This window comes from Tachyglossus aculeatus, chromosome 9 (assembly GCF_015852505.1).
Source record: "Tachyglossus aculeatus isolate mTacAcu1 chromosome 9, mTacAcu1.pri, whole genome shotgun sequence".
NCBI lineage: Eukaryota > Metazoa > Chordata > Mammalia > Monotremata > Tachyglossidae > Tachyglossus > Tachyglossus aculeatus.
The window spans coordinates 19,284,625-19,309,625 of NC_052074.1; the positions used below are offsets into that span (position 1 = coordinate 19,284,625).

General features: G+C 41.1%; 2 protein-coding genes across 4 annotated transcripts in view; one reads left to right on the forward strand and one right to left on the reverse strand.

The window, feature by feature from the left end:
* The window catches only part of MACROD2 (mono-ADP ribosylhydrolase 2), a 1,236,128-nt gene that overhangs the window by 187,626 nt on the left and 1,023,501 nt on the right, over positions 1 to 25,001 (forward strand). The window lies entirely within an intron of this gene.
* FLRT3 (fibronectin leucine rich transmembrane protein 3) lies at positions 1,699 to 17,030 on the reverse strand. Of its 2 annotated transcripts, none has more exons than XM_038750841.1 (3): positions 16,845 to 17,030; positions 6,147 to 6,352; positions 1,699 to 5,107 (listed from the first exon to the last, which is right to left on the reverse strand). In XM_038750841.1, the coding sequence occupies exon 3, from the start codon at positions 5,077 to 5,079 to the stop codon at positions 3,112 to 3,114; it is 1,968 nt and encodes a 655-aa protein (XP_038606769.1). In that variant the 5' UTR covers positions 5,080 to 5,107; positions 6,147 to 6,352; positions 16,845 to 17,030; the 3' UTR covers positions 1,699 to 3,111. The 2 variants fall into 2 exon arrangements, with proteins under 2 accessions (XP_038606769.1, XP_038606768.1); XM_038750840.1 differs by having other exon boundaries at positions 6,147 to 6,894.

Genomic DNA, 25,001 nt, shown 5'->3' on the forward strand with positions numbered 1-25,001 from the left:
GCTGTTGCCCTCTGCTCAACTAAATAGACCAGAATCAGAAAATAGTATAGTGTACTGTACTATGAGCTTGGGAGAGTACGGGATGACAGAGTTGGTAGACATGTTCCCTGCACACCAAGAGCTTACAGTTTAGTGGGGGAGCTAGACATTAAAATAAATTATGGCTATGTAGAGAAGTTCTGTGGGCTGAGGGTGCGGTGAATAAAGGAACAAATCCAAGTGCAAGGACAACACAGAAAGCAGAGAGTAGGGGAAATGAGGGCTTAGTCAGGGAAGGTCTCTTGGAGGAGATAAAGGCTTTGAAGGAGGGGAGCGTGGTGATCTGTTAGATGTGAAGGGGGATGGAGTTAAAGGCAAGGCTAGACATGGGTGAGGGGTTGGCGGTGGTAAGGTGAGTAGGTTAGTGTTAGAGGAGAAAAGTGAGTGTGCTGGGTTTTCATTTCAGGAGCAATATAGCATCACCACCAGTATTTTGCTGCTAACATTGGAGCAATCCCTTTGATCCTCCCCTTGAATAGCTCCTCAGCATATTCAAGACAGGTGGCTTGGAGCAGCCAAAAACTATACAGAAATTGTGCTGGGTTAAAAGAAGAGTAGATAGTTATTTTTCATTCTGGAGACAAATTGTTGTAATCCCCAGAACACAGGGAGGATTTGGAGCCCTTTGGGGAACTGGGTTTGTCAAGTGGCTAGACCATTAAATTGAGGGGGGAAATTGGGGACTTAGTTCCAACTCTAAGATTATGCAAAGCAGCATGGGTTAGTGGAAAGTGCACGGGCTTTGGAGTCAGAGATCATGGGTTTGAATCCCAGTTCTGCCACTTGTCAGCTGTGTGACTTTGGGCAAGTCACTTAACTTCTCTGTGCCTCAGTTACCTCATCTGTAAAATGGGGATTTAAACTGTTAGCCCCCCCACCCCCTGCCCCCACCCAGGACAACCTGATCACCTTGTAACCTCCCCTGCACTTAGAACAGTACTTTGCACATAGTAAGCGCTTAACAAGTACCATTATTATTATAGAACCCTTCAATGGCTTCATCTTTCAAAATGCAAAATGGAGAGAATATCTCACAGACATGTTCAGTAAAATGAGCCAATGATCAAAGCACTTCGTACTCTTCAGAACTAAGTTGTACAAATTATAGAGGGTGGGGTTACTAATTTTTCGTAATCCCAATTTTACCTTCCCACTTAAGGAGGGATAGGTAGTGAAGTCACAAAAGTATGCCTCCTAGGTAGGAGGGTTATTGCAAGGAGGTAATGCTATATCCTTGAACACATATGCAGATGATTACGTATAACGTTGTTTGAGGCCCAGCCTCAACAGGGCATCCTGCCTCTGTTACCCTCCCAATTCGACACCTTACGTGACCATCGGGAAGTTGTGCACAAACGGAAGATACGTGAGGGCAGCAGGGCAAGAAGAATAAATCCCAGCTGCAAGCATATGCACACCCTCCTACACCTTAAGATTTTCTCTCTTTCTCACAGCTTCAGTGTCTGGAGAAGCAGGGGATGATTTTGACGCTGGAAGTATCTCTCCCTTTTCCAAACCAAAAGGGCAGAAGATGGGCTGTGGTATTGGGGTCCCGATACACAGCTGCTTTAGGAAGCTACCTATCATTTTTAGGTATTTCATTCATTTAGCCACATTAAGTGGTGTGATTTAGGAAAAGCAGACACAATTGTTTCCGTATTTATTTTTACATTTTATTCAGCAAGAAGACCAAGATTTTTCATATTTAAGGATGTATGAAAAATTTGTCATCAAGTTTTAAAAGCTGAATACATGTAGCGTTGGATCAAGGCACATACAAGACTGGCCAAAGGGCGTACAATGCACTTTGGTTTTTTAGTTGAAATAAAACAAAAACAAAAAACAAAAAAAATTACGGCAATGAAAGGGCGGTTTGGTTTATAACAAGAAATAGCTCACAATTCAATAGGAAGCTAGAAAGAAATGTGATAGGTTCTTTGTGTAATTTCTGGAAACTGTGGTAGTAATGGGCAGTATTTTTAACTCTAGTGAAAGAAAACTGAGCCGCTACGTAGCATGTGAAAACAATTTTCATGTATCCCAGACTCAAATTTGATCTCTAATGTCCACTGTTAAAAAAATACGCAATTTGGTTCTACTTATTCTGTATTTTTAGGGGGACATTTCTTATTGTAGCATTTATTCCAAAGCTTATTGGGATATTGGTTTTGATGTCCCATACGATAAAAGGTGGACAAAGAATTCTAATAGGAATATTCCTAGATTTTTAACAAAAGGTGTTGAGAAACCATCCTGTGGTTTATTAATAAGCACTGTAGAAAATGTTTTGTATGAAAATGTAGACCTTCAGTTTTCCTCCCCAGATGCACATTATTTTTTGTAACTTGGAAACACAACTTATGTTTGGGGTAATGGTGACGATACAGACTAGACTTAGTCTTATCAGAACTATGATTAACTTAAACTTTCACTTTTGGATCAACGATTTCATGCTTGTCTAGGAAGTATGTTTTTTTGCTGAAGAACATCTGATTAGGCTAGAGTGAAAACACTGATATTCAGAAAGTTAATATTGCCCATTACTTCACACTTTCGTTTATTGAATACCTTTGCGGTGTACAGATTTGATAGAGCAAACTTTTTTTGTGAATTTTTGCAACTGTATTTTTCTTAATATGCCAGTTTTTACATTTTATTAATACCAAAGTGAAAAATGGCCTGTGCTTATACTACAAGAATCTCAAATGAACGCCAAGTCCTGATTGTTCAACACAGCAAGAAAATTCACTTTCACAGTCAACAAGTCATCTTACTCAGTAGAACACAAAAGTAAATGGTTTGTAACTTCAATATTTGCAAGGAAAATACAGTACAAATTACTAAAAAATACTAAAATATAGGATTGTGGTCAGGTATCTCGCTACGTGAATCGCAGCAGTAACCTGAAATTTGAAACTTTTAATAAAAAGTTCTTAAATATAAATTATATGGCAAATGTACAGTACATTGCTTTTTCAGTCTTAAATCCAGTGTTTTGCAGTAGAACAGGGATCCATTGTCACCTTTCTTGGGTCTAAAAAAAACTGAAACAGTCTATTGAGTCCTTCAGTATCATGAATGTGAATGATCTGAATCTGGTATACCACTGTCTCTGTAGCTTCTGTTACTACTGCTTTCACTGTGGTTGTTTTTGTACAGATTCATTCCATTAGGTGGAAATATGGTATGTATTACAAACTCCTCCTTGGATATTGGTTCATTGTTTATTGGCAACATCTGAAATGAAGTCTCCCTGATTTCCAGGATGGAGTTGTCCTTCTTCGTTCCAGCTTCCGCATAATCATCTTTCCTTCTCCGTCCCTTGCTGTAAGCACAGTTCCTTGAAAATAGGGACCCATTTCTGTGGACGTACCAGCAAACTAAAGCAAGCAGAGCAATAGCCACTAATGCCACTGCACCCCCGATGATGGCAGCCAAAGGCAAATTGGAATTTTTGTAAGGTTCTTTCTCTTGCTCTCGGTTGAGGGTGGTTGTGGGGTTGTACATTTTAACAGGGGTCGTTTCGGTTTCTATACAAACGGGAGTTTCATCGGATAGGTAGAGATTACTGGTTTCCATGGGAACCATACATACTCGGTATGGTGACTCTGGCTCCAGGGCTGTGAGTAAGTATTCGTTCCTGTCGCCTGTTACTATTGTTTCAGTTATAGATCCAAATGCAGGGCTGTGGCCCAGTTTGAGCCAGCTCAGTCTTAAAGCAGTCATGGGCAGTGCAACTTTCCAAGAAATATGAATGGTCTCGGTGCTGACAGATTTCACAGTAATTGTAATAACTTTCCGACCGGGACTTCCCGTCGTGCGGTAGTTCTGAATGGGCGGCTTTTTGTCCGGTTGCTTGGTCACTGCAACGGGCAAGTGCCCTTTGCCGGGGTACAGCGTGTTGGGTATCGCAGTAGTGATCTGAATGGTGCTGACAAGCCCACTGTCCTTACAGTCGAAGAGTTCCGGGTTCAGGTCCTTAATGGCCATTCCTCGCACTTTTTCAGGGGCCTGACACATGAGCCCCCGCACATTAACTTTTACAGGTAAGGACTGTAACCAGTCACGCACCCATTTCATCTGGCACCCACAGTACCACGGGTTGTTTCGAAGGAACAGTTGAGTTATGTTGTCCAAATCATCGAAGATACCCTGAGGTAAATTGCTTAAGTTGTTGTTAGACATATCTAGCCGGTATAACTGCCTTAGGTAAGAAAAAGCGTGGCGCGGCACCCGGTTGATGTGATTCTCTTGAAGATAAAGCTTCCTCAAGTTGGTGCCCGGCAAATTCACCGGAGCCGCGGTAAGGGAATTCCGGACCAAGGACAATTCCGTTAAGTTGACCAGATTCATGAAGACTCTGTCGCTTAGGCCCTGGTTGTTTAAAAGATTTCCATCTAAAACCAGGCGTTTTAGGCTCGTGAGGTGTTGAAGGGACTGCGCTGAGATTGTCGATATTCGATTATCATCCAAGCGGAGCTCCTCTATAGTCCGAGGCAAGCCCGAGGGAATGGTGCTGAGATGATTCCTTGACAGAAAGAGTAGTCGGAGATAGTTGTTATCACGGAAAGCCCCCTCTTCGATGCTTACAGCAGAAACTGAATTATCATCCAAATGCAATTCTTCCAAGTAAGGAATCTTTGAGAGGGAATCATACGTGATAGTCCTTATGTTATTTTCTTGCAAATGTAATTCTTTAACATACTTAGGGAGGTTGGTAGGAAATTCATCTAAACTGTTGTGATACAGATATATTCTTTCTACTTTATGCAAGTTTTTCAGATCCGAAGGGATCCCGGCATTATTTATTTGATTGTTCTGAAGATAGAGGGTTGTAGCATCTTCTGGGATTCCCGAAGGAATGGAGGTCAAATCACGGTCATTACAATAAATGAAACCTGCATCGCAGCGACACACTGAAGGACAGGGTTTGGCCGTAACACTCTGAGGTGCCACTGTGAGAAACAGTACTATCTTAGACCAAATTAGGAAGATGCTCCACGTTGGGCCGATCATGGTCAACATTGGTGAGGCCTCCATACGGGACAGTGTTCTGGAATTCAGGGCCCTGTTGCACCAGAAATTAAAAAAAAAAAAGAAAGAATACCATTCAGAACAGAAGCCAGGATATGTTAGAAAAAGCAGTACCTGAAGTAAAAATTATCATATGAAAAATCTTCATTTAAATGTGTACTGCTAAAGTTTTCAGTATTTTTCTTTGTATACACAAATAAATTCATGGCCTTGACTGATGTAGCAAAAACGTTTAATTGACCACATCACACTTTGGAAAATGCCAATACAAGCTGTTGTTTTCTTTCCAAAGTCTTTAACTCCTTGGCTTATTAACTGTAATATTAATTTCTGCTCCAGTCATAAATCAAGTTGTTCTCTGATGTAAAATATTCTTTAAAACATAGCAAACTATCCTTTATAATGAGGGCATTTGTTGTTATTACTCTAATGACCAGAATTTGAGAGACTAATATCTCTTAGGTGAAGAAAACCTTCAAAATAGAAATAGAAAAACAGTAAAGGGCTCCTTTTGAGACCATTGATCTTGGAAGGTGAAAATGATTTTACTAGGTGCTAGAGGGCTGTAATGATAATTTATTCTTTCTTTTGTAGTTATTAAAATGTTAAAAATTGAATTCCTTGAGAGAAAAGAAAGCATAACTTTTTCACCATGCTCTTAAGTAGCTAAGACAACTATTCTGAATGATTGGATGAACTACTGCATTATGACTGAATAGGGTGTTTCACTGATATTTCTATGTCTGAGTATCTTTATATATCTTCATCATGCACTATGCTGGCCATGATTTGTTGGGTTTATACACTTTTTCATTTAAATTGCACATTTTAATTTGACCACATAAATTGTTTCAACTACACATAAAATGACTTTTGATGGTAAAATTGTGGCATCCTCCTATGCAACTGTCATTTTTAAAAGTTCTAAAACCCATTTAGCTTTCACTATAATTAAAGAATAAAAATGCTTCCTGCTACAAATTGTACCGTCTAACTCTGATTGACTAAAGGTCTGGGTCTTAATTGCCTCTTACTTTCAGGCATGGAATAGCACACCCAAGTCTTTGTCTCACCTTATTTAAAGATGTGAGGAAATTTTGTCCTGGAAGAAATCCAATCAACATAAAATTTTCCTGGAGAGTGGTGACTTGGTTTAACTGATGAAGTTGTTCCTCTGTTGACTCAAAAGCTCCTCCACAGTAAGGTACTGCTGTGTAGCCCCACTATGCTCAGTGAATATTCCAGCAGTGGTCCATTTTGGCAGAGGAGCAAAACAGGGCTGTGGGAGGGAAACAGTTCACCTTCCAATTACTATGGGTAAAGGGTGGTTCTTACGTTTTTTTTTCTTCAAATAGAGTCTCTGTGTGAAGAGTTTCTTTCGTGTAGTTTAATGCCCTTAGTGGCAATTGACCTCTTCAAAATTCTTATTTGCTCTTCTGTGCAATGTAGTCAGAGATAGGAACTTCAGATCCACATGGAGAAAACCATTCACGATACTAAGGCCCAGATAATAATAGGATTTTCAGGAGGTTTGCCTCCACAACTTCCTTCCTGTTCAAATTATCCAAGTGTAGACTTTGTACAGTTAGCTATATCCTGAGGTGTGCACACCTGGTGTGAAATAACTACTTCCAGTTTTTTGCTGCTTCCTACTCTCAGAATTTCTGTCGCAGTGGGTATTTCTTCATGTTATACAACAATTGGCATTTTCTTAGGAGATAAAGGTAATTTAATTCAGATGTTTTCTTCTGAAGGAACGGAAGTATGCTATTTCCTCCACATTTATCTCTTCGTTTAAAAGATCCTTGGTCTGTTAAGTTCCTGTGAAAGTAAACATGTTTTAATGAACTATTAGCAACACCGGGCATTGACATACTAAAAGAAAATGAACTTCCTTTGCCAATTAAGCCACTTTCACTATTTATATAGCCAACACATCTGTTGCTGTTATATGGAAGGTATTCAATTAAGCTGCCAGAGTGATCATTTTCTCATTTTTTTAACCATGTATATAGCACAGAGAAATTAATTTTTAAATGGTGATGTATCTCTTTGAATACATTTAGTGCTTCTCATTTGAGGTTTGGGGTGCTTCTGTTAAATTTACTTTCATCTATACTCAACTTTGAGAAGTTCCATTTTAAACTTTCCACAGGCAAAAAGAATGGATTATCAAATGCATTATGAAACAGTTTGGCCTAAATTCAGGGTGAAACTCTCTTTGCTCTCTTGTTTGCTTTTAAATTATCCAGTTTACCCTGAGTTTTTCTAATTGATTTGCTTTAGAATCTCTCCTTGTGATTTACTGTGAATTTAAGATGTGCACTGCCTTCAGGCCTTAATTTCCTTACCAGCTAAGCGCCAACACCAATGTGTGTAGCAGAGCAATCATGAAACTCTGAACATTTCTTGGTCACGGGATGACAGAGTCCAACACAATATGATATTTCTAAATAATAATAACGTTTTAATTTTGTTTGCAGAATTTAATGTTTTGGTAATTGAGCTAACTATTCTTCAACCTTAATGCTGTAGCGGCAGATAAAATACGTATTAGTACATTGTTGTTACTTATAGTAACTCCATTTCTTTAAATTATATATTATAACTTTCTTATGTTAAAGTCTGTCTCTCTAGACTGTAAGCTCATTATGGGCAAGGATCGTGTCCGCAAATTCTGTTGTACTCTCCCAAGGGCTTAGTACATGTTCTGCACAGAGTAAATGCTCAATAAATACCATTGATTGATATGGAAGTGGTTACAAATTCTGACAGACAATTCCAAAGCTGAGTTTCTTGGTCAGTACTTAATTTTCAAAGAATTTTTTTTTAATTATCTGTGTTAAAAAGATTCACCCTCTGAGGTGAACACTATGCATGTGGGGAGAAATTGTAGGCTATGGATGAGGATGATTCTGAGATGATGGACTGCAGAGGATACATTTGCTTCTCCCCTCGGTAATGAGTAGTACCCAACTAAGAGCATCTGTTGGAGATTCTAAGCTTTAGATTCTAAGCAGTCTTCCATTTGCTGAGTTTCTTCTAGCTTTCCATAGCCAGGTCATAAACTTAGGTTAACTTCATTAACTTAAAAAAAAAAATCTCAGCTATCCACTTTATAGCCTGAACAGCTACAAACCAAAATAGTATTACCGGAAATATATTGCAAAGTACCCACAGAGGAAACTTTAAATGATTTATTTCTTAATGTGGGGTTTTGCTCTGCTGCATTTCAAGCTTTCCTGCTTACACTTGAAATTCACTGTATTCCCTGAAAGCATTTGCCTATTAAGAGTATCAAATTGGCAATACAGGCTAGTGAGTGAATAATTGGAAAGTTACTTCAAAAATATCTGCAGTGAAAAAATGAAAATGATATCAGTTCAGATTAGGCGGTAACGTGGTAATTGGGTAATTACACTTGCAAGAAAAGATTGATTTTCTTGTTTAAATATCATTAGAAACTGTTCAATTAGGAAAATAACAAGTAGTAACCTGTGTAGAAGGAAATCGTCTAGATGGCTTATATGCCAGGCTCAGGAGGTGCAGGAATTTAAATTAAAAGTAGAAATTTGGGATTATGAGATTCCAGGACTAGGAAAAGAATTTTTACCCTTCTAAAACCAGGCCCAATCAAACCAGAGGGTAGTAGAAAGTAGCACCAATAAGAAAACTGCATTCAGTAGTTAGTGGCTTAACTGAAAATAGTGTTAGGCTAAAAGCAAGCTACCAGAATGGATTCAACACATGCCGCAGTGAAAGCAAAACAGTTACAAATTGGTGGGAAAAAGAGAGATGAACACTATTTGTTTTGCCTTTTCACATTTTAAACTGCTTTCCTTTTTTGCTTCATCTGATATGCAAACCAACATTTGCCACTAATACAATAGAAGTAATAATGTGAGATTAAACTGAAAACACTAAAGCTCATTAAGTTCCTGGAAAATGTCTCTCTAAATTGCAAGCAAACAAAACGAAAAAATATAAAAGTGTTTCTCTGGAGAAATACCCAGCTTCAAAAATGTGGATTAAGTTTCTAATTTACCACTGGACCCTACTCCCAACCTAAATTCAAAACAGCCCTCTTCAGGTTTCGATTGTTTCCGATATCTTATGTTTCCCTTTTCTCGCTAAACTTAGAGCAGAAAACAATGAGTTCTGTTTTGTTTTTCCCTATTTCAAAGCCTGTAGTGAATTCCTCCGCACAGGATCAGAGAATCCTTCTGCCATACTCCAGCTTTCCTCTGGAGCTGGCTCACCATTTTCACTGACTTAGTCATTATAGTTGAGTCTGCATAATGAAAAGCAAAATGACACCCCCACTGGTATAGCCACTGCAGCCTGGTTTTCAACAACGTTGAATTCAGAGTCTTTATGGACTCATGGGTTTGAAAATGATCATTATATCTGAATAATAACAATTAAAATCTATCATTTTTGAAGTTACTCTTAAAGGGGAGCATGGGGAATGGTACATGGGAACACTGCTCAGGAAATGTTGTACTCTTTTTTTATCTTAGAAATTATATAAGCACCATTCGATGGGCTTTCCCCACCCCCCGCTCATCTGTTTTAATGTTGCAATGACTATGTACAAGGTAGCCTTGCTGTAATAAGTGCAATTTAACATGATATTTTTCTAAAATGCAGTAGTGCTTAGCATTTATAATACACTAATTTTGAAGTGGGTAAAAAGCCTCCAATTTCAATTACATAACTAGGTCAAAAGGAGAATACTTTATTAGTATAGAACACTAATATCCCACTAGAAAATGTACTAAAAACCAGGAAATTAGTATCTGTATACAATTAGAGAACATTTTGAATCCAAGGCACTGTTAAAATGAGGTCTAAATCTGTATTAAAATATCTTTCCAAAGCATTAATTTAAAAGCTTCAACCAAAAAGTTAGAGAAATTTAGAACAATGATTTATTAGCTGTGCCTGTATTAGAATTCTTTTTCATAAAAATAAAGCAGTCCTAATCTCTTGCAGGAATACAGGATTTTAAGATTGTGGCTTCTTATTGCCTTCAGACTGTGGGTCAGATGAAAAGTTATGTTTGGAATATAGAATGTAAGAGCAGAATGACATAGGACTCCTAACCAAATTATTTAAATTATTCAGATTTAAGAGTTAAATATACAGCAAAAGAAAGGAAAAGTTTAACAAAACTTGCTTTGTATTTGCGAATGTGTCTGGTAACCTGGTACATATACAGTAGTTGGCTGGTGTATTAGGGAAAGTTGTTTGTCCATGATGGCTTAAACTGTGTTAAGAAGGCTTAGCAAAATTATCAAGGCCATGGATCCTCAACTATAGCCACCTGACGTGAAAGTTTATACAAACCAACTGCATGGTATAAACTTAAAAATGTACCACAAAGAGGTTGATGGGGGTAACAAAATGCTTTCTAAGCACACTGTCTAGTAGTTGCATTTTCCACGATCATCAGATTTCAGGAGGGTTTCTATTCTGTTGCTTCATGCCAGGCAAATAGAAGGACCTGTAACTTTTCTCTTGAGTTATGAAGTCTGAAGAAGGTTTGCTAAGAGGCAAAAAAGTGAGCATGCCTTTTGAACCTGTTTTTTTTAATCCAGGCTCTTTTTTCTACCGAGTAAGGGTTTGCTTAAGGTCTGTGAAATAGTGGAAATGTTCCCAAAAATAAATTGTTACTTTTTCAGGACTACTCATTATATGGTTCTAAAAGTTTGGGTTGAATGAATGATTCTGCTTTGTTTATTTTTTCTTGTGAAGTTAAAATCACGCATCCTTAAAATGCATCATATTGTACACTGGCAGCCCTTACTGGAAATAAAGATTCTAAACGAACTGCAATCTTTTCATAGGCGTTCACTGAAGGCCAAAAGTCAATGAATGATCAGTATATGGATGAAAAATAATCAGTTTGTTTTTCCTGAGTAAGTCACATATATGTTTTTTGGGGAGTAAGAACTGTGAAAGACTTTGGTATAGTTCTGTAAAATCGTCATTCAAACCACAAACATTTCCCTAGAGCAAAATATACATTATTTTGCATTGGATGCATTAAATTTGGGTTGGTATTTTCATTCTGCAAAGTCTAGGATGTGTGGAACGCTTACTTTTACAAAAGACATGTTCTGTTTTGCATACTGGAGTGCGGTATATTGATTTAAAACAGATGATACCGAAACCACACGCAACCCAAGCATTTTATAGAAAAATGGCACACTTTTTAAATTGTATTTAACCAAATGTGGCCTCCAGGTTTTCTTTTCAAAGTTGCCAAGGGAACTGGCCCACGTTTAAAGGAAAGAATAAAGAACAAAAGCTGTCATTGTCTCATCAAGTAAAGGCAATTTCTCCCGTGTCACATTTAAGTGCAGTAGTACCTGGAAAGGTCTTTCAGAAATGCCTGACACTTGATTTTTAGGCATGGACGGAGTTTGTCTATGTCTATTTAAAATTTAACTGTATATTGTTTAAGATGTTTTGTTCTTTTCCAGTTCTTAACAGTTTTGATTTCCTTTCCTGGGCTTCCTGTGGGCTATTCTATAAAATGGCTCTAAGTTTTCCTGCATTATAAAATTTTGCGGACTTGTATATCGTCTTCTTTGGAACAGGTTTTCAAAACATTAGCAGCTAATTTGTGTATTTAAAATATGAAAGGTGAGATAATGAAACCGTTTCTATACACAAAAAGTAGAAAATGGTTTCTGATATACAGATGCCTTGGTTTAGTTTGCAAGAGAAGCAATATTTTGCTCATACGAAAAATGACTCTGAAGTTTGCAGGAAACATGATTTTGGAGGTACTGATAGTTCTTCAGTAACAATGTGTAGTTTGTCAGGGCTTTCTATTGCAAAAACACAAATTCCTTGAAAGGATAACCTGTGGGATGCGTTCAGGACGTAGTCGTTAATTCGCCAAAGAGAAAATCCCATTTTCAAAGATGAATATTGCTTAGAGTTCACTAGAGTTTTTGCCCACTGGGGGGTAGTACACTCTACAAGAAATCTGCTTTTAGGACCTACAAGTCAGATGTGTGCTGCTGCTGCTGCCCAGTTTTCTGTGCTTTAATTACAACAAAGCCTCCTGTTGAGAAGAACAGTGAAGGCCTCAAGGGGCAAAATGGAAGGGGGGGAAAAGAAAGTTCACCCTAGGAAAGATTTACTGATTTTTTTCCCCCTCTATGTTGGCTTCTTTAAGCATGGTCCCTGTTTGTATTACAAAAATACCAGTAATACATTTAAGATTAACTGGAGGGAATTTCAGAAAACGTAGGGAGCGCTATAAGAATTTATAAATGCGCTCTGAATCTGGGATTGATTACATCCTTTGTTTTGAAGCCCACCCACTTTAAAAAACATGGTAAACTGCTTCCTCCAGTAGCAGACCTTGATATAAAATTAAAACTTATACTTAATAATAAAAGTACTAATACAAATGTAGACAGCTTTCAGTGTGCTAGCTTCGTATTGTAAGGAACGGGGACGGTAAAAGCCAAACCGTTTTAAAGGTTTGGGAAATCAGAAAAGAAAAGCTAAAACAAGCTTTGTGATCGATATTCTCGTTCTTGATAATGAAATAACTCAACAAGGAAGTCAATTAGAATAAATGTACAAAAAAACCCACTCAAGCCTATTTGTGGTGGACTTTCTGTACAATTTAAACTGATAGTTATATTTTTCAGGTTGAGGTACTGAAGTGTTCATTATGGCTTTATAACCTGAGGCAGTAGATGCTGAGCATAATTGGAGTTTCTGTTTGATTGGGCCGTTTAGTCTAGAGAAGGAACTGGGGATAAAGATAATTAACAGCCTGCTAACAAAGTCTGACAGCCACAAGATTTTAAACACATTTATTTCACATTGCCTCATTTAGCTACAGAGAATTTTTGGCTGGAATAGTGGATCACTTGAGAAGGAAAGACACCTTTTAATGTGATGTCATTTATATGTATTTTGTATAACCCAGATTTCCTTCCCATTTGTTTTACCCTCTTTAAAAAGACAAATTTATTTGCAGACCAATTGTGCATTTCCCTAATGTTGATGGAAGGGGGTGTTGAACTGTGATTCCGGAATGACCACAATTGATTTTTGTAAAGGGAGATGAGGGAGTGACGTGTGTTCAAACAATATTAATAAGCAATGGGTTGCAGCAATACACTCATAGAACAGTTGTATTTATTATGTGCATTCACTCACTGTACATTTGTGATTGTTTACGTCATGTTAGAACAGTGTCTAGTCGACCCAATTTTAAACAAATGTTCATTTAAATTTATTTATAGACTCAGAATATTTCTTAAAAACTGGCCTTTTTGTGAGCCTGTTTAGCATTAGAATATATTGAGTATATCTGTTATTGATTTAAAGGTTTGTTATACTGCAAAATAAATTGGCAATTCATTTAATCTTCTCTGCAAAATGGAGCACGGAAGATGGGAAGTAGGATTTATTCTTCCCTTTTAAAGACTTCATAAACTCAGCTGCCATCATATACTGCTTTGGGTCAGGCACAAGTTATAATTCTTTTTATACCCATGAAGAATAGTATTTTGAATGCAGTCTGGAGAAATTTCTAAAGATGAATCATTCTCGTGGATTTATTTATTTATTCTGTTTTCTGCTTGCTGAAATAACAGACTGCACGTGTAGTCTTTTTTTGAAAGGTGTCAGAAAAATATATTCGACAAACTGCAAATTTATACCTGAAAGATTTTAAAATGGAAAAAAAAGTGTCCTCAATGACTGGGATTTTTCGAATTTTAGTACAACATTCGCCCCCCTTTTTTTGGGGGGGGGGGAGGAGGAAGAGAAATACTGCCCCATTGCACCCTTACCTCTGCAACCATTTTGTTTCAGACCTAATCCACTAGTGATTTTGTGAGTAGACACATTTAATACTTTCAGGAGGTCTTTTAGTATGTAAATTTTTTTTCATATCCAAAGTACCCCGATCAGACCGTACAAATTGGCTTTCAAAAGAGGGGATAGCACATTAGATAGGCTTCAATCGCCTACCACTCCCCCGCCAAAAAACAAACAAAACAAAACCCAAAAAACCCAGCACAAAAGCAAACCCAAACCACCCTAAACCTGGCAATCTGGTACTACTGCCTACAGGCCACCCTGTCCTAAAACTCAGCTTTGTTAGTCTCCGTGTGGGCTTGGATGAATTACCAGGCTAGTCACATCCTACATTTGTCCAAGCAATGCATTTGGGCCATATACTTCCTTAGGAATGCGGGAGTCTAATCCCGGTTGAATGAAAAGAGTTCATTCAATCGTATTTACTGAGCATTTACTGTGTAGACAGCACTGTACTAAGCGCTCAGGGGAGGCGCACAAGGGTGAAATGCTGGACGCGGTGGCCTAGAAGCCAGGCCAGCTCCAAAAGCTGGGTGCTGCGGTTAATTGAGCTTTTACAATAAATCGAGCAAAGTAGATCATGGGACTGAGGTTTAGATCCGTGCTTTTCACGGCCTGTACGCCTCTGTGTTGAAAGCTTATTGATTTCCTTTATCCAGTTGTAAAATCGAGTATACTGGGGATCCTGCCAATCGGATTTATTGAGCGCTTACTATGTGCAGACCACAGGACCTCCCGGATGGCCCCAACTGGGGCAGTAATGGATTTAATAGTCATTCAATCGTATTTATTGACCGGTTACTGTGTGCAGGGCACTGTACTAAGCGCTTGGGAAGTACAAGTCATCATCATCAATCGTACTTATTGAGCGCATACTATGTGCAGAGCACCGTACTAAGCGCTTGGGAAGTCCAAATTGGCAACATCTAGAGACAGTCCCTACCCAACAGTGGGCTCACAGTCTAAAAGGGGGAGACAGAGAACAAAACCAAACATACTAACAAAATAAAATAAATGGAATAGATATGTACAAGTAAAATAAAGAGTAATAAATATGGACAAACATATATACAGGTGCTGTGGGGAAGGGAAGGAGGTAAGATGGGGGGGGGGGGATGGAGATGGGGAGAGGAAGGAAGGGGCTCAGTCACACAAGTAATATATCCCAGGGACCATCTGCGTTTTAGTCCTGGTTTTTCGTGGGTTGAAAAGTGTCCCTCCCTCTAAACTCGCGGCCTTTCCCGAGCTCTAGTTCCAAAGGCCAAGTGCCAGTCGGTCACAGTGCAACCATCAGCGCTTAGAACAGTGCTTGGCACATAATAAGGGCTTAATAAATGCCATCATCATTGTTATTATTCGCCTCTAAACGTCGAGGGGACTCGGGAGAAACTTCTCGGCCGGGCCCTAAAACCCTAAAGCAGCCGGTCCCCCGGGTGATGGGCACCTCGCAGGAGCCACCTGCGAGATGAAACTTTCCGGGACTCTACTAATAACAATTTTGGCATTTGCTATTGAGCGCCTACGATGTGCCAAGCACTGTTCTAAGCGCTGGGGGAGATCAGGTTGTCCCACTTGGGGCTCACGGTCGGCATTCATTCACTCAATCGTATATACTGTGTGCAGAGCACTGTACTAAGCGCTTGGGAGGTGCAAGCTGGCAACAGATAGTGGACGGTCCCTACCCAACAACGGGCTCACGGTCTAGAACATCATCCCCATTTTCCAGATGGGGCCACTGAGACCCGGACAAGTGACTTGCCCGAAGTCACTCGCGTGGCTCAGTGGAAGGAGCACGGGGTTTGGAGGCAGAGGTCATGGGTTCAAATCCCGGCTCCGCCAATTTGGGCACGTCACTTCACTTCTCTGTGCCTGTTACCTAATCTGTAAAATGGGGATGAAGACTGTAAGCGCCCCCGTGGGACAATCTGATCACCTTGTAACTTCCCCAGCGTTTAGAACAGTCCTTTGCACATAGTAAGCGCTTAATAAATGCCATTATAAGTGGCGGAGGTGGGATTAGAACCCACGACCAATGACTCCCAAGCCCGGGCTCTCGCCGCTGAGCCGCGATCCTTCTCTGCCTGTTCATTCAACTGCACTGATTGAGCGCTTACGGTGTGCTGAGCACTGGACTATGCGCTGGGAAAGAAAGAGCAAGGGCTTTGGAGTCAGAAGTCATGGGTTCAAATCCCGGCCCCACCAATTGTCAGCTGTGTAAATTTGGGCAAGTCACCTAACTTCTCTGGGCCTCAGTTACCTCATCTGTAAAATGGGGATAAAGACTGTGAGCCCCCCGGGAAGGCAACCTGATCACCTTGTAACCTCCCCAGCACTTAGAACAGTGCTTTGGACATAGTAAGCGCTTAATAAATGCCATTACTGTTGTATATTGATGCCTGCCTACTTGTTTGATTGTCTGTCTCCCTCCTTCTAGATTGTGAGCCCATTGTTGGGTAGCGACTATCTCTATTTGTTGCCGAATTGTACTTTCCAGTGCTCTGCACACAGTAAGCGCTTAATTAATGCCATTATTGTTCTATATTGATGCCTGCCTACTTGTTTCGTTGTCTGTCTCCCTCCTCCTAGATTGTGAGCCCATTGTTAGGCAGCGACTGTCTCTATTTGTTGCCGAGTTGTGCTTTCCAGTGCTCTGCACACAGTAAGTGCTTAATAAATGCCATTACTGTTATATATATTGATGCCTGCCTACTTGCTTCGTTGTCTGTCTCCCTCCTCCTAGATTGTGAGCCCATTGTTGGGCAGCGACTGTCTCTATTCGTTGCCGAATTGTACTTTCCAGTGGTGTGCACACAGTAAGCGCTCTATGAATACGACTGAATGAAGGGGTCGGTAACAGATAGAGAAAAGGACGGGGGGGGGGGGGACCCCAAACCAAGGAGGCCAACACTTACCGTGAGAAGAAGGGGGAGAGGGAATCCTAGGGAAAAGGTTGCCCCGGCTGTAATTCCACTGGTTTCCAAGTGCAGTGATCAAAAGGCCGCCGGGGTCCAGGTGTGGGGCAGATAAAGGCTGCAGGAGCAGGTCCTGGGAGGGAGCAGGGCGGTGGAGAGGGAGTGCATGCCGCTTGCTTGCTTGCTCGCTTGCTCGTTTGCTGGTTTGCACACACGCGCGCGCGCGCCCAGGCCCGGGCCGGCCCGGCGCGCGCCGCCCGCTCTCCCGCCCTCCCGCCCAGGCTCCGCCGCTCACTGGCTGAAGCGGGCGGTGACGTCACCGGTGGGCGGGGCTTAGCCCGGAGCCGCGGCAGTTGCGCCTCGCCAACGCTAGAGGGAGCAGGCTGAGCCCGCCGCCCCGTGGCCCCCGCCGATGCTGCTGATGGCATTTCTTAATAATTTGTTACTCTATTTATCCACAAATATCCAAGGCCCTGCTGAGAGCTCACCTCCTCCAGGAGGCCTTCCCAGACTGAGCCCCTTCCTTCCTCTCCCCCTCGTCCCCCTCTCCACCCCCACATCTTACCTCCTTCCCTTCCCCACAGCACCTGTATATATGTATATATGTTTGTACATATTTATTACTCTATTTATTTTATTTGTACATATCTATTATATTTATTTTATTTTGGTAGTCTGTTTGGTTTTGTTCTCTGTCTCCCCCTTTTAGACTGTGAGCCCACTGTTGGGTAGGGACTGTTTCTAGATGTTGCCAACTTGGACTTCCCGAGCGCTTAGTCCAGTGCTCTGCACCCAGTAAGCGCTCAATAAATTCGATTGATCATGATGATGAATAATCAATCCATCAGAGAATAATTATAATGGCATTTATTAAGCGTTTACTAGGTGCAAAGCAATCATATTTATTGAGCGCTGACTGTGTGCAGAGCACTGTACTAAGCGCTTGGGAAGTCCAAGTTGGCAACATATAGAGACAGTCAATCAGTCAGTCAATCAATCGTATTTATTGTGTGCTTACTATGTGCAGAGCACTGTACTAAGCGCTTGGGAAGTAGAAGTTGGCAATATATAGAGTCCCTACCCAACAGTGGGCTCACAGTCTAAAAGGGGGAATGGCATAACAAATGATGGCATTTGTTAAGCGCTTACTATGTGCAGAGCACTGTTCTAAGCGCTGGGGAGGAGATACAAGGTGATCAGGTGGTCCCACCTGGGGCTCACAGTCTTCATCCCCATTTTCAGGATGGCTGAGCAGTCTAAGGTGCTCAGGTCGCAGTCTCCCCTGGAGGCGTGGGTTCGAATCCCACTTCTGACAGATGTTGTTTTCCCACACCCAAAGTGATGGCAGAAACCATTTTCTTTTAGACTGTGAGCCCACTGTTGGGTAGGGACTGTCTCTCTATGTTGCCAACTTGGACTTCCCAAGCGCTCAGTACAGTGCTCCGCACACAGTAAGTGCTCAATAAATACGATTGATTGATTTTTACAGATGAGGTAACTGAGGCTCAGAGAAGTTAAGTGGCTTGCCCAAGGTCACACAGCAGATGTGACACAGTAAGCGCTCAATAAATACGACTGATGATGTGACGGAGTCGGGATAATAATCAATCAATCAGAGAATAATTATAATGGCATTTATTAAGCGCTTACTATGTGCAAAGCAATCAATCAATCATATTTATTGAGTGCTGTGTGCAGAGCACTGTACTAAGCACTTGGGAAGTCCAAGTTGGCAACATATAGAGACAGTCAATCAATCAATCAATCATTCGTATTTATTGAGCGCTTACTGTGTGCAGAGCACTGTACTAAGCGCTTGGGAAGTCCAAGTTGGCAACATATACAGTCAATCAATCAATCAATCATTTGTATTTATTGAGTGCTTACTGTGTGCAGAGCACTGTACTAAGCGCTTGGGAAGTACAAGTTGGCAACATATAGAGACAGTCCCTACCCAACAGTGGGCTCACAGTCTAGAAGGGGGAGACAGAGAACAAAACAAACTGTATTCACAGAATAAAATAACTAGAATAAATATGCACAAGTAAAATAAATGAATAAATAGAGTAATAAATACGTACAAACTTGGGAAGTACAAGTCGGCAACATCTAGAGACGGTTCCTCCCGAACAACGGCTCACAGTCTAGAAGGATTTCCCTTTGCGGCCTGCTAGGAACGGGGAAATCGTTCAAGGCCAGCATTGCATTTAAATAGTGCGGTTTGGATTGTTGTTGGTTGTTTTTCATCGAAATCGCTCCCACCGCCCGATTTGCCGATGAAATGTGTTTTATGACGCTTTTCCAGCCCTGACACCTCATTGACGTATTTTGATGGTTACCGTCTGGGTTCCAAAGTAACGAAGGTAGAGAGAGAGGAAACGCAACTTGAAGAACGCCGCTCCTTTCTGAATGTTCTGGCTACTGTAAACAAGTGTTTAAAATATCTTTAATAGAAAGAAACTTTTTGAAAATGATTGGGTAGGGGAAGCTTTTAAGATATCCGAAAAATCACTGAGCTGAGAGATCTGGAAAGACGATTAGGTCTCCATTTTAGAAAATGTTTTCTGAAGCCTCTAGTCTCTGTTTCTAGTTGTTATTTTTATGTAATTTTCCTTTTATTCTTCTCAACACTTTCTCTCCGGGTCTTTTGGTTTTTCATTCAGAAAGACCAGGGCACCAAACATTTTATCTTTTAGCCCTGCTGATAAGAACTGGAGAAGCTATTTTCTTTCCCAGTTTACCTGCAGGCAATTTCATTTTACTAGTATCTTAATTTGCTTTGTTCTTGGAGACTGGAGGCTTTTCCCATTGTCCAATTTTCGGGTTTTTCTCTAAAATGTTTGTTTTCAAAGGAAGCCCCCCCCCCCCATTGTTCTTCCTAGAAGAATTTGACCATTGTCTCTTCATTAGCTTCATTTGCAAGGATCTATTTATGTGGCCCGTGTGATAGCAGTTTGACTTTGTGTCTTTGACCAAGATTGGGTGCTATCAGAGTGGAAGGTAAACCCAAGATAAGAGGTGTGTTGACCTCAATTGTTCAGGGACTGCGTGTTTGATGGCATCAGAGGACAAGCTCCATTAAGTTCAGGAGTACATGGCTTTTGAACTCAAGTCTGAAGCATTAGGAAATGAGTGTCTATACCTGAGTGTGTGTGCATCCAAAATATGAATGTGAAATTTTGTTTTTAATGGTTTGCTTTTACTGATCTTGATGCTAATTTGCCAACTGAATCCATCATTATTCCTCAACAATTTCCAGTAACTTGAAAAGGATGTTACTTTTTGCATGATAGTTGGCTAAAAGCAGCAGTACTATATGTCATAAAAAGGTAAAGATGATTAAATTAATGATGTGACTTTCAGGTTTTTTTGTTTTGTGTGGCAAAAACTGTATGACTAGTACATATTTAACTTAAGATTTGATACCCAACAGAAACGATATTCAAATCTAAAGTGGTTGCATTTTAAAAGGTCATTCATTCATTCAGTCAGCCAGTCAATCAGCCCATCGTATTTATTGAGCACTTACTTTGTGTGGAGCACCATACTAAGCGCTTGGAAAGTACAGTCAAAAGGTGATTGAAGTGCTGTTATTTCTGAAGGCTATTTTTGTGTTTCTAGGCTGTATTGTGCCCTGTCAGCAAACAGACCAACAAACCAACAAAAAAAGAAAATGGACAAATTGTATACAGAAAAAGCTTTAAAATGGTTACTCTGGAAAGAATATTCCCTGGCTAGTACATTTCATACATTAGGCTTTGGCCTCGATCATTTACCTTTATTTGTTCGTGCATTTATCATGCAGGTGATTTTTCAGGACATTGCCCTGCTATAGAAGCTATAGACATACCCAGTAATGTACCTAGCCCCTTTACCACCATCAGACAATTCACCTGAACTGTCTCCTCCCAAACCGCAAAATATACCTGCCACACTTGGATATCCAAAGGCATCAGTAGCAAAGCTGAGGGCCGGACCCGGCAAGGAGATGTGCCTTGAGTTTGTTTAATGACCCCGGACTAGACTGTAAGCTCGTTGTGGGCAGGGAATATGTATCTTCCAACTCTGTGTTATTGTACTCCCCCAAGAGCTTAATTAGTACTAAGTACTCTGCTTGTAGTAAGGGTTCAATAAATACGATTGAGTGATTGATTGTTTGACTACTTCTGCTGGTTTTCTCACCATAAGGACAGGGGCCACCTGGAGACTGTGAATGATTCAACACAATCCATCATATCTTCCGGGGTAACAAATCGAACATCTTTCCCTCACCCTCAGCCCAATATGGAGTCCTCCTTAGGAAGTGTTAGGTTCTTGTTAACTAATAGACAAAAGGGCCTTTCAGTTGTACCCTGGTGCAGAATAGTTCTTTTTCAGAGTTGCTTTGCTTATCGCAATTGGGGAAGGGGCTAAAGAAGCCATCTTATTATTTGCGCTGATCCAGGGTAGAGGACGACACATTACCCTGTCTTAGAGAGGGAGTCTTCCTATCGATAACGTTATCTCAAATACAAAGGGTATAAAATGAGATGTTTAATCTTCATTCAGTTATGGACAGCTATCGCAAGTGACTAGCCTCACTGAAAACCCTGTTTAAACACCCCAGCTCTGCCGCTTGTCAGCTGTAAGTCACTTGACTTCTCTGTGCCTCAGTTGCATCATTTGTAAAATGGGGATTAAAACTGTGAGTCCCCCCTGGGATGGCCTGATCACCTTGTGACCTCCCCAGCGCTTGGAACAGTGCTTTGCACATAGTGAGCGCTTAGTAAATGCCATCGTTATTATTAATAACGGGCTCACAGTCTAGAAGGGGGAGTCTCCTCTCCCCCTGCTCCCGCTCTCCATCCCCCCGGCCTTACCTCCTTCCCTTCCCCACCACACCTGTATATATGTATATATGTTTATTTATTTATTTTATTTGTACATATCTATTCTATTTATTTTATTTTGTTAGTATGTTTGGTTTTGTTCTCTGTCTCCCCCTTTTAGACTGTGAGCCCACTGTTGGGTAGGGACTGTCTCTATGTGTTGCCAATTTGTACTTCCCAAGCGCTTAGTACAGTGCTGTGCACATAGTAAGCGCTCAATAAATGCGATTGATGATGATGATGATGATGAAAATGCAAAACCGTGAGTCAGATTCTCAGGATGCCAATGATTCTGAGTCCGCAAACCATCTCTTGGGAGGCTGCACTGACCCTTCAGACCACCAGATTCTGGCTTGGAAAATGAGTACTGCAGTCTGCTCACGAGAAGGCTAGAGATCGAAACGGAATTTGTTTGCTCCAAGAGAATCTGGCTCAACAAGTCTCGAAAGTGTTTTGTAAATTCAAAGCCACAGTTTCTATGTAGATTGCCAAAACACCTTTAAAACATTTTCTGTTCCTAAACCTTCTCAAGTGTAGCCCAGTTTTATCTGTCAACATGTGGGGATACATGTTGCAGCACATCGGTGCTGTATCTTAGCATGAACCTATGGGATGTTGTTAATGATAATAATAATAATAATAACATAGAATGCATATTCAGCAATCTGTTTTCCTGTGAAGTCTGGCCAAATGTTTACTGCACTAGTTAGAAGCTGCTGCATAGCTTTCTGAACAGTTCCAAAGGGTGTAGGGGAAATAATTAGATTTTACCTGGTCACAGCTGCTTTAGCTTACTAAAAGGTTCAAAATGCTCTATTGATTTCTTGTTCTCGTATTTTTCTTTTTTAATAATAATAATAGTAATGATAATAATAATAATGGTAGTTGTTATACACATACTATGTGCCAGGCACTATAATAATAATGATCGGACTTGTTAAGCACTTACTATATACAAAGCACTGTTCTAAGCGCCGGGGTAGGTACAGGGTAATCAGGGTGTCCCACGTAGGGCTCACAGGCTTCATCCCCATTGTATAGATGAGGTAACTGAGGCCCAGAGAAGTGAGGTGACTTGCCCAAAGTCACACAGCTGACAAGTGGCGGAGCCAGGATTAGAACCCATGACCTCTGACTCCCAAGCCCAGGCTCTTTCCACTAAGCCACACTGCTTCTCGCATTGGGGCAGATAGAAGGTAATTGGATTGGACACAGTCCATGTCCCATTTTGGGCTCACAGTCTTAATCTACATTTTACAGATGAGGTAATTGAGGCAACAGAGAAAGTGAAGTGACTTGCCCAAGGTCACACAACAGACAAGTGGTGGAGCTGGGATTAGAACCCAGGTCCTCCAGACTCCCAGGCCCGTGGCCTATCCACTAGGCCACGCAGCCCTAAAATTTAAACTTGAAAATATAGCTCTTTATGGCCAGCACAGACTACTTCTGAGGGAAAGGCATTTTTAAAATATTTGAATGTAAAAAGCAGAGGGCTTGGTCCAAATGTGTTGATGGAATTACAACCAGAGTGGGTGTGAAGATGGTTGAGTTGAGCCGTAAACATTTGGGTAGCTGCCATGCGGTTGGCCCACTGACTACAATAAATACTTAGGGCCTTTGTTAACTAAAATGTGTGGATATATGTTTAATAATAATAATAATGATGGCATTTGTTAAGCGCTTACTATGTGCAAAGCACTGTTCTAAGCTCTGGGGAGGTTACAAGGTGATCAGGTTGTCCCACGGGGGACTTACAGTCTAAATCCCCATTTTACTGATGAGGGAACTGAGGCACAGAGAAGTTAAGTGAGTTGCCCAAAGTCACACAGCTGACAATTGACGGATTTGAACCCATGACCTCCAACTCCAAAGCCCGGGCTCTTTTCCACTGAGCCGCGGTATACCTCTTGTTTTGGCCACCGGACAATACGTACAACCTGAAGAGCGGTATTGCACTATTGTAGATATATCTCAATCTGCATAAGTCCCAGCTCCGTAATTATGTGCAATTACCTCAAGTAAATCAACTCCCTTCCTGCCTCTTCCTCGCCTCACCCACTTCCTTTCTGCTCTCCTCTCACCTGTTCTGAGCAGTTTTCCCATTCCCTACGCTGTATCCCAAACCCGGTCCCCACTTCTTTTAAACTAGTGACATGTGTGGTACACTTACATTTGTACACTACCCATACGCAGAACCTCTTCCTATGCCTTTTTCCACTGGTAGCCCCACGGGCCTGCCCTATCTTGGCCACAGGAAAGGGGACAGGGGCAGGACGGAGGCAACACCTGTTGATGAAGGAAGGGCAGCCAGAGCCTCTCTTTTCTGGAATGTTTTTGACAGCTGGGCTGGGGCAAGGAGATGGGGCTCATCCAGGGAATGGGGAGGGAAACGTGAAGAACGGTAGGATGATGTTGATGGCGGTGGCTACATAGCTAGCTGGGGGACAGACCGGCAGCAACAGCTGTTACTATGAAGTTCAAACAAACATGGGAGTAGGGGAGGAGAGAGTGGCGTTCCGAGTGGTTAGGATGGGGGAGGAAACAGGAAAGCTGCTAGGAATCAGGGAGATGAAGGAGCAGAAGGATGAGGGGAAGGGCAGAGAGGAGTTATGGTTTTTTTCAGCCTCCGCGGCCCTGCCGAGGCTGGTACTGGAGAGGGGCCTCACTAATTGCACCTAAGCCTCGGTGAAACCATGCCAAGATAGAACCATTCACCATACAGGTCACGTTTCTGGGGACTATAACCTGACTATTGCTGGGTGTGTCTCTAAATTCAAATTTGTAATTGGAAAATGAAGTGAAAAATAAAGTCCTCTTAAATTGAGCTTTGATTTATTCACTTTATCCTTATGAACTAAAACAACCCTAGCCAGTACCTTTGCTTATTTATGACCCCTGACTTCATGACTTGAAAATATCAAAATCTCAGGTCAACTTCAAGACCTCTTTATAAATCAAGGGCTAAATTCCTTTTCAGTGAGACATAACTCACTTTTATACACGAGAAGCAGCGTGGCTCAATGGAAAGAGCACGGGCTTTGGAGTCAGAGGTCATGGGTTTGAATCCCGGCTCTGCCAATTGTCAGCTGTGTGACTTTGGGCAAGGCACTTAACTTCTTTGGGCCTCAGTTACCTCATCTGTAAAATGGGGATTAAGACTGTCAGCCCCTCTGTGGGACAACCTGATCACCTTGTAACCTCCCCAGCGCTTAGAACAGTGCTTTGCACATAGTAAGCGCTTAATAAATGCCATTATTATTATTATTACTATTATTATTAGCATTGAAGG